Source organism: Anneissia japonica, unplaced genomic scaffold (genome assembly GCF_011630105.1).
Source record: "Anneissia japonica isolate Jap-2015-1 unplaced genomic scaffold, ASM1163010v1 scaffold1642_len504882_cov181, whole genome shotgun sequence".
Taxonomy (NCBI): Eukaryota; Metazoa; Echinodermata; class Crinoidea; order Comatulida; family Comatulidae; genus Anneissia; species Anneissia japonica.
The window spans coordinates 363843-374462 of record NW_022692852.1 but is presented as its reverse complement, the minus strand read 5'-3'; the positions used below and the strand labels follow the sequence as shown (position 1 = coordinate 374462).

The following is a 10620-nucleotide window of genomic DNA, read 5'->3' as shown; positions in this document are numbered from 1 at the left end:
CTCCCATACCCCGATCCAAAAATTGGTATTTTAAAGGGAAAATTTACTATTTCGTTTTTTCGTTGGGTTAACTTTGTATTAGTTCATTAATTATATATAGGGCCTATATGTTTTTTTTTAATGCTGTATGTATGTATAATATTGTATCGAGATTGTATTTCTTTGATAACAATAAAATTATTTTTACATTAAATACATAGTTTTTACCACCTTAATGGATGCCATCTTGGAATTTATCATGATGACGTCATCATTCCGATCAAATTTTTAAATGAGAGTGATGAGTAACCATTTAGCCAAGTTTTTGTTACATTTCATATCCACAGTATATGTAAAAGTGATCAAAAACATAAATTTATTTCCCCTACCCCCATCTTAAATAGTTTAAAATAGGGTATTTTAGGTCAAAATTTCAAAGTGCTGTAAACAAATTTGCCCAAGCCCTAGGCATGGTAATTTTGTATAATGGCGGATCTAGAAATTGTTCTTGAGTTTCTTTAAGGTTTCCAATGCTCGCATGTTACTCATTACGTCTTAGCAGAAGCTTTCCCATGTTGCATAACATCTATGTTATTAGAAAAGCAGCTTCAGTCTGAAGTACGGTAATTCTTAACATTGTTGTAAGCATCCTATTAGTTATTTCTGCACAGCTGCTACCTGCATTTCCTGTTACATAACATCAACAGTTTTGAACAACATGAAACAACAACAACCTCTTATGATTTTTGTTTGTTTGTTAAAGTGCTCATGAGCCAGTTAATTATGGTTCTCACTTCTATTCTCATTCCAACAACATCTGAGTAACTTCAGACACTTTTACTAGAGTACGCTAGTTTAGAATTAGATATTACTGTATAGAATAAAAGCATTAAGCATAAAACGAAGATACACTAGTCATCTCTTTATGCACCCCGTCTCAACGTAATTATACATCAATGTTTTACTTTTAATTTTAACTTGAAAATTTTAGAATTCTACTTTGAACACTATTCCTCTTTCCCCCTTTAACTGTCAGTTTTATTTATCTGAACTCTATATAACTCTACAACAACACTAACATATAATATCTTTAAATTGCATTTTCTGTGTATTATTCGCAATTATCATTTCTAACTTTCATTCAAATATAACCTACAGTAACACTACCAAATGGTATAGTATGTTAATGATTAACCATAATTAATAAATACAAAAACTGTAGGCCTGATGCCAGAAAGGTACATGTATGAATTCAATGTTTGTCATTACCGTGACATAGGCCTATTGTATATTTGTCACACTCGATAAATTTTTCATCAGATTTTCATTCTTATGTTTTTTATAATTTTTCGTAGTAATAACCAGCTTTATATGATGCTTTAACTTCCAAATGTAATTATTTAAGTAATTCAACTGTTAAAGTTGTTTAGGCTTACTTTAATTATTTAGCAAAAATAATGACATATTTAAAAAATTTTCCTTCCAAATCTTTTGGTCATCATCATAAAAAAAAAGATTCAATGAATTTCGTACTGTTCTGACTTACCATCCGCGAATATTACTGGTCAATACATATTACGTACGGTATGTTATAGCCAGAGACTTCGCTATTTCATTTCCTTTGTGTATTTTCGATGCAAAAATTCTGATTAACAAAATTCATCCTTATTTAAATTTAAAAACTGATTATAACTAATTCAAGAAGATTCATTCCTAATAAATATTTTCTTATCTTTTGTTTTGCTTTGTCAAGTCAGGCATTACTTTATACATTTTATGCCTGTATTTATTCAGAAATTCCGATGTTGTGCCTTATGAAGAGTTTCTGCGTTATTTTCTATGTTAACGAGCCTTCATTAAAATACACAATGTTTCAATAAATGCGCTTATATGGTACCTTACCATGGTAGGCCCTAAGTAATATGCTAGGCCTACTTTATATTCATAAATTTTTGTACACTATTATTAATAATTTAGATATGGTAATAGTATCTAATTGATGTTTTAGACTACCGAAATTGTATCACATGCAAATATGTCATATAGAAATGTTTAATATGCTTTGAAAATAAATGCAATATACAAATAGATAGGGACATCCGTAATATCAACCGCAATGCCAAATTATTATTCTTCGTCGTCAAAATTCAAAGAGTTTGGTCCATTGGGCAAGTAATGATCAAGTATAATATCGACAACGATTTGTGAACCCCTCTGTTGTTTGTCACTAAGAAGGAGATCATCGTCCAGAAAATACGCAGGTCTGTTCCTAGGAAACTCCTTGAATTCGTCAAATGAAACCACACTGGAGCTGCAATTACGAGACGCGCTACCATTTCTTAGCATACGTTTAGACGCCATCTCCACGGAGTTAATGCCACACGTCTGTAACAGAGACTCCAGATGGATACTAGAAAACATTGTATTTTCTGCTACCATAGCTTTGGGACAGATGCTATGCTTCTCAATCTGGTTCCAATTCTTCTGCGGCTCATTGAATGAACAGTTGTTCATATTATCGCGTTTCCCACCAAACAGTTTCAGCCCATCTAGATCTAAGCCTAATTGATCAACTTTGTAATTTGAATGTTTGATCTCTTGTAATTTTGTTCTTTGACCTGACTTTTTTGTTATCTCGAATTCTTCCCTGTACATGATACGTCCCCTGAGTGGTCTAGTTCTACGGTTACGTTTACGTCTTGTTTTATTTTGTTGCAGTTTCTCCTGACGGAGTGTTTTCTTTTCTTTACAAGTTTCAGGGCAACTCGATATGCTAGTTCTAACATGGTTTTCTTCAAGATCGCTACCATCATCAGAGTCGAGCAGCCCAGGTTTAGCCTGGACACCTCGATGTGTCTTCTCTGAAATCTTTTCACTACATGTCTGTGTACCACATTCCTCCGTTTTTGAAAATATTTCACTATTCTTGATATGTGTTTGATTTACGTTATCGAATGATCTAACCTCGGATGTTTGGACTAATTCTTGATTATCGCTGAGAGTCAAAATCAAAGTGTGTTCTTTTGATTTGCAGGCATCGTTCGTATAAGATGTTTCTTCTACTTTATCACCATGAGCTTTTAAAATAATTCTTTTCATGCTATTCATTGGCAATGCCATTAAATATGATTTAAAATTCTCGCTGATTTGATTGACAAGTGTTTCTTTACATTTTGGGATAGTGAATTCGACATCATCGGTTTCGTTTGTTGGTTCTTCTATTTTGGCAACCGAATCGGTATATTTTGGCATATCGTCTTCATAACCAGACTCAGGCGTCTGTGGTTGGAACGCGTCAGCATCATAATCAGTTGATAGCATATCTTGATCGAGCATCGTTTTTCCTTTTAAATGATAATCATTTACCATTAATCCATTGTTTTCCGAATAATATGAGAATGTAATGGTCGGTGCTACACTTTTTTCCAAAAGCTTTTCGGTGCTTATTGTGTCCACGTCATGTGGTTGGTTGTCTTGATAATTTCTCTCCATACCATCGATGAACGCTTCCGTCGACTCTTGAGTTGGCCGGTTGTCAACAGTTGAACTTTTAAATTCAGATACTTCATGATAGCCATCGTTGTCGCACTTATTCTGGCCTGTACAACTGTTGCTAAATGACAGTCCATTCAATCGATTGACATCGCTACGGTCTTGTTCATCGTCGTCGTCCTTGTCATTACCGTCTTTCCGACTTTCTTCGATGTCTAACATCATTGTAACACTCCCTTGAATCATTTGTAGATATTCACGAATCCGTGCAATACAAGAATCCATTTTCTCGATTTGACTAACTCTACCTTGCTCTGCAAATTTATCTTTCAACCTACAGAATTCATTGAGAGCTTCAATGAAATATTTCTCAGCATCTCTTTTCTCATTTCGTTGTTCATGGAGTTTGCCAAGACTCTCCATGACCTCGCCCAACTCTGTACTCAAGTGTTTTTCCGTACATACATTTTTACGAATATTGTAACACTTGTTAAAGAACTTCAATGCGTCATTCAAGTCATTCAATTTAATTTTTATTGATGCTAGGTTATACAATGCTCTTGCCGTGGACTCGTGTTGACCTTGTAGGTTTTCTCTGATTCGCACGGCTTTTTCATATTGTTCCATTGCCTTGTGGTATTTACCCTCATATTCGTAGACCCGGCCCCGATTGTTAGCGATCAGAGCTGTGTCGACATGTTCTAGGCCTAAAGATTCCCTCATCTTGTACGACTCATTTAGAAGCTTGTGAGCTTTTGCCGGGTCATTTTTATATAAACATGTGTTAATTGCGACATTGTTTAAAGAAACTATAATATCGTTGGCTGGTTGTCGATTAAAACGCTTTTTGGTTTCTAGTCCCATCTCTGAATATGATAAAGCTTTAACTCTGTCACCCATCCTAATGTAAGCTAGGCTGATATTGTTATAAGTTCCTCCAATCGTTGGATGATCTCCCCATAGTTCCCTTCTCAATTTCAACACTTTTTCGTGGTATTCAATACCACGCTCAGGTTTATCTGTTGAGAAGAATAACCATAAACAATTATGAGGTCCATATATATCAAACATAGTTAAGGATAAAACATATTAGATGAATCCCAAAATCCGTATACATATAATATAGTATATTTGAAAAAGAAACCAACTACAAAAACTTTCATAATAGGTCTACATTAATAAAGAAAAATTGTTATCACTGCAAATAAAAAATGTATCAGATAATGACAAACTTTATTATGAAAACTTTTATTTTCTCAGTCTTTTACTGGTGGAACCAGGCTTAAAGCCCTTCTGGGCTTATCTGGCTTTTTCCAGACATATTTGCATTTTCTATACTTTATAACTAAATTTTGGTTTTTGTAATTTTTGATGATGCATTGTGAATAAAATTGAACCTGAACTTGAAAAATCCTTAATCTCCACCGCGACCCGAACACGGGACCATTTGCGTACACGACAACGTCATAATAACCACTTGACGACAAAATGCATTGTGGCAAATTCTGAGTAAAGGAATGCTTTTTATCATTCTTTGCCTGGCGTCACTATGTCGACTTAGCCCTAACGACACATGGGTCATAGACTTACCGAGTACAACATATGAAATTCCCAAACACGACCAGACAGAAGCTAGGATCCTTTTCCATCGATTGTCTTGTTTCCTGTCATCTTCACTCATTCGCATTAAGGTTTTTTCAGCGTCAGTAAAATATCTATTAAAAAGAATAAGAAAAAAAAAAACATTATGTAAAGTTAGTAGGCTGGTAGAAATATTTCAAAATACTGTATTGAATAACGTGCACCCTTTATCAACTGAGGTACTAGTATCGTTTTGCTTATAACAAAAAAGAAATGTATCTTGTAGTTGTAGCCTACACTAAGAAGATAAGGCTTCCTCCAGATTCCTTTTAAATTCTGACACATAATCGCAATTTTGTGACAAATATGTCTACCTTTGGTTTGCCCATATATGGGTGTGTATGACACATGTGGTCACATCACAGAAAACATGATGGTATGAACAAGACGGCCTAATACCATGTTATTTAAAATCTCATCTGAAAGACCTGCGTGAAACTATATCTAGAATTTTGTATTTCCACCTTCTACCTAGATGGAAATGTTCAATATGTGCCGCTTGATTCGTTCCTAGCTATACTGTCTTTATCATGCTAGTTGTTTAAATCAAAGTATGTTAAATTACTTGAAAGCTTTTAGCCTGAGTCCTTGCATGTGCAAATTCCAACCAATGTGATTTAACAGCCATGCCAGATCAACACTATCTCCGAATGGAGCTAGGTAGCCAAGCGCTTCTTCGTACTGCTCTTGTGCTACCTTCCAGTCTGATTTAGTGAAGTTGAGTGCTTGACCGTACGATGACAACATAAGTCCAAGATGTTTTTTCTTCTGTCGACTCTCGGCCGCCCGAACACAGGCCGCGTAAAACTCAACTGATTCTCTACGTGGAAGAAAGTTAATAATAAGGTATTCTGCTTTACAGGCAATGTCGAGAAATAGATCGTAATCTTCCGTGGGACACAAAGTAGCTTCGTATAAAAGTTTTTGAATGTTTACAATCTCTATAGTGAATAACGGAAGATTCTTGCACGAATCGACTTCAACGACCGGTGCTAACGCTTGGAGTAATTTTCCATAAAACACGCAATAACGATTACGTAGACATATCTTTTGTTCTAATGGGAGCAAAACTAATTCATCGGATAGATATTCACGTAAAAAATCATGTATATCAAAGCGATCACGCAAAGTGTCTTTAGCGACAAGTGAACGTGTTGTCAATGGAATAAGGACGTCCCTTTTAGCCAGAGCTGCTTTGCTGTCATGAATATCAAGTATATAGGCTACAGCATCGGCGTTAAATGAAGAAGGGATGTACGACAGTTTAACGTACTCTTGTCTTATATATTTCAACTTATCGACAGAAGACTTAATCACACGACGAACTTGTTCTTCTTGACTGGAATTTTCAGCGCTTAATGTTTCTAAACGATCGTTTTTCAGCAATTCCACAAGTTCTTTTGGAGTGTAAGAATAATCTTGAAGTTCAGTGGCAGCAATTGCCAAAGCAAGGGGGATCCCTGCACAATATTTAGCAATCGTTTCATCTGTTTCGTCAGTGAAGTGTACATTTACTGCAATTGACTTCAATAGATAAATAGACTCAACGAGACTCAATGATTTCAGACGATGGTGGTACATCTTCGCACGAATTTTTAACAATCTGTATCGAAATCGAGACGTTATTATGAGGAAGATTTTATTGTTGACGAGTCTTTCACAGAAGTCTAAAAATTGCGTCTGCAACTCAGCAGACGTATCAACTGATAGATGCTCTGCTGAATCGAATATTATTAAACACGAGTGTTTTGCTAAAACGTCTAGCAAGTCGTATACAGAACATGGTGGAATTCCGAGAGCTGTGGACAATCGAACAAGTACTATACTGAAATCTGTTACTTTCTGCAGTTCGATGAAATAGGCGTCAATTCGCTTTCCTGAATTGTAGCAATCTCTTACAAACTGGTGACCAATTTCTTTCGAAAGACGTGTCTTACCGATCATTGGTTCACCTGTGATAAGTACGAGCTGTGCTACTGGTTTTTTAACGTCATTTTTTCTAGAGAGCACAGCGTTCATTAAAATCTCTTTAATATTTTCTATTTCTGTTTCTCTCCCGATGAATGCAAACTGCTCATCCGATTGACCAATGTGATCCGTTGCCAACATGTAGTCTGAGTCCACCATGATCGTACTTTGATCCTGAAAGAAACAATTGAGATCAAGTAAATAAGGTAGTGCGTATCAAACTGCAAGAATTTCAACTCAGAAGGATAATGAGTCTTATTATTGTCCAATCACTGAAATAAAATAAATAAATAAATAAAATAAAGTAACTATTGACTATTGAATTTACATACTCAGCTCCTCAATAATATATTTCATTACACCGCAGATAACCTACAAGTATCCACTTATATATATGGACAGAACGATCAACAAAGACAGAATTAGAACAGTTTTGCGACTTAATCGAGTGCATGTCACATATGGTAACTTCTACAGGGTATGCAGCATAAACAAACATTTGTAATGAAGATTGTATAAGGTCCAACCTAAAAGTACCCAAACTGTTTGACATGAATGCCTTGTGAATGCCCACAACGTTTCGTCTTTCTCTTTGTGTCGGAAAACCAGCCAACAGAAGTTGTGTAGTGAATTTTCCAACATTATTAAGATTGCGGCATTTGATATCGTTATCCATCCAACAATTTGACACTCAGTTTTCGGTATTCATCCAACAATATTATTACCGTACTTAGAACTTACATTCATTTTTATACTGAATTCATGGATGAACAGAGGTGAAAAAACAACTTCATGCCAGTCGGACCCTCTCCACCCACCACCACCTCTATATTCTCGATTATCATAATAAAACTTAAACTATTACTTATAGATTTTTCTGTAATACAGAAATTATAAACGTAAACCAGACAGTAATCGAGTTTTCATAACTGTGCTGTTGAAAAGTTTGTCGTGACTGCCATGTAGACTGCTGATTGTCAGCGATCTTCAAAGGGCCAATTATGTATCCATGAAAGGTTTTATCAATCCATATTTATCCATACTTTTATTAAACCATATTTATGAAGAACATGTTGCTTGACTCGAAATCAGTTGTGTTGCTGTTTTTTTTTTGTTTTTTTTTTATTAAAGGACTCCAAGAATAAATAGGCCTACATATTACCATAACATCGGAGTCATTAGAGGTGACCAGGTATCATGGTGATTGCAACAACAATACCGGTAAGGGGTGATGCAATACAACCAAACAAGTTCATTTTGAATTGTGGGAATTTTCCAAAATCGAGATTAGACGCGAAGTACTATCACTCTCAGACACAGAAAGGTAAACGTAACAAGAGAGTACAGATCATATCCATGACGTTGCCGCAGCTAACCTTTTCAATCAGGTGACTTACAAGCCTAAATGATAATATATTTTTTATGCATATATAGGCCTATTGCAAATACGTCATATTAATGCATATTTTATGAGGCCTACCAGGGGCGGATCCAGATATGTCCAAAGGGATGGGGGGTCGGAAGGGGGCCGAAAGTTGGGCCGATTGAGACAACACTGTCGTAAGGAGTCCGGGGGCATGCCCCCGCGAAATTTTTGTGTTCTAGACGCCCGAACATAACATTTGAGGCATACTTGGCCATCGTTTTTTTCTTTTGCTCTCTTTTTTTTCTTTTTTTACCTCCCGAAAGGGGGTCCGGGGCCGGGCCGCCCCCCCCCCCCCCAAATCCGCCCCTGCCTACCCCTGGTCGTTTGATCAATACGGTATGCCATAAAACACAAGGTTCGATTTGCAGCCGTATTTAGTGCAGTAGCAAGCACACAAGTCAGGTACGGTACCAATTTAACTACCCCTGGATGGAGAGGATTGGTGCAAATAAGCGCCTTGCCTGAACACAAAAAAATATGCTACCCAGCCTCAGACTTAAATCCGGAAACTTCTGACGGATCTCTTGATTTAGAATCCAAGAGAAGAGCCATAGTTACCGCAGCACTATGCACTTACGACAATGTGAATTTGAAGGTTATTTTATCGTTGGCCACAAATAACATAATAACATTTTTTTTAAGCGCTCTACCTTAATTTTGGGGCCAACAACATCTCTAGTAAATGCAAAACAGGAACCGAATTCACAGGGTTTTCTGAACACCACTGTTTAGGAACTGGTCTGGATGGAGTATGTACTTACAGAGGAGTGGGGCTGCTGCGTTGGCGTTGGCAGGTAGGAAAATTACATTACAAGCGACTGCTATTTCAAGTATAGGCTGTTTTGTACAGTACAGTAGGCCCTACCTCTTGTTTTACTCTACAGCATATCAAATGTAATTATCAATAAAATTGATGTTTTTATATCGTTTGACATGCATTTTCAGTCTTCTGTACTCTCAAAACACAACAAAACTGTTTTCTAAACTCAAAACTGTTTTCTAAACACAACACATTTTCGTCGTCCCGATGACCTTTCCCGAGGGAGAGACCGCGCCTCCCAAACCCTGCCCGCCAATTGTTTATTTTTTTTTCGAGGGGTGCGGTGGTGGCGTGCAAACGCGTGCTTTGATTGGGATGACATCAGATCGCCCAAAGTTTCATAGTGCGTGACATTTTAGAGATAAATATAAATAAATCTGACAAATTGAAATTTCATTCTCTACAAATTTCCTCCGTAATCATGGGCGGCGAAAGCATATAATTGAGTAGTACGGCGTTAAGAAGCTGATTTTTGTGTTTGGAATTAGGAGAGATTCGAATTTTCGGAATATATGTATTATTTTAAGTAATATAATAACTATTGTTTTAAATAACGAACTTTTAGCGATCTCTCGTAGCGTGGAACGGATTTTTACAGGTACTGATCGGAATGTTTGCTTCAAAACTGCTCATGCGTGTCATACGCATGTCCAGAACGATTTATCTCTGTGGGATTTTCCACATCAACTTGACAGTGTCTGTAAATCTGTACTGAACATGCGGTGAAATAGGTTCGCTTAGCGAGGTGATATTTCCGCTGTTCGAAGATTAAATTTGTTTACAGTATATGAAAATTTGCTTTCGCCAGTTTTGGCGAACGATAAAATGTTTTTCTTTCTTCGCCAAAAGGTATCTCCACTCGCCGTTGGCGAATTTTTAATTCATCTACTCGGGGCGCTCACGTTTGTAATTAACCGAAAGGTCCATTGATTAATCTCAGATAAGATTAAGATAGTATAATACATACTCCAAGTATCGAAATGCCATCGTGTCGGGATTCAATATTTCGACATTAATTATTTCATTATCAGGCGACATAATTAATGTCGAAATATTGAATCCCGACACGATGACGTGCATTTCGATATTTGTAATTAAAGTCACAGACCTTAAGCCTCTTTTATTTTTTTAAAGTACATATCAGTACAGTAAATTCAGTAATGTAATTTAACATAAATACAAATATCATGAACAGCAGTTGCGTGGAGTCTTTAAATGGGGGAGGGGTGGTGCTGGTGAGGGATGCGAAGATAAATGGGGGTTCGATGATACGGTTAGGGTACTAGATCGGGTG

General features: G+C 36.5%; 1 protein-coding gene across 1 annotated transcript; it reads right to left on the bottom strand.

Annotated features, from left to right (window-relative positions):
* Positions 1–886: 886 nt before the first annotated feature.
* Positions 887–7251, bottom strand: LOC117100440. Its single transcript, XM_033240138.1, has 3 exons — positions 5678–7251; positions 5062–5186; positions 887–4490 (listed from the first exon to the last, which is right to left on the bottom strand). Exons 1-3 carry the CDS (start codon positions 7237–7239, stop codon positions 2107–2109), a joined length of 4071 nt encoding a protein of 1356 aa, XP_033096029.1. The 5' UTR covers positions 7240–7251; the 3' UTR covers positions 887–2106.
* Positions 7252–10620: the final 3369 nt, after the last annotated feature.

What these genes read in the sequence shown, in the direction of transcription:
- LOC117100440 (XM_033240138.1), bottom strand. Translation starts at nt 7,239, where the DNA reads ATGGTGGACTCAGACTACATGTTGGCAACGGATCACATTGGTCAATCG. An exon ending in CTCAGGCTAAAAGCTTTCAA is followed by an intron (nt 5,187 to 5,677) that starts GTAATTTAACAT and finishes TCTTTTTAATAG; the next exon opens with ATATTTTACTGACGCTGAAA. An exon ending in AATTTCATATGTTGTACTCG is followed by an intron (nt 4,491 to 5,061) that starts GTAAGTCTATGA and finishes TCTTCTCAACAG; the next exon opens with ATAAACCTGAGCGTGGTATT.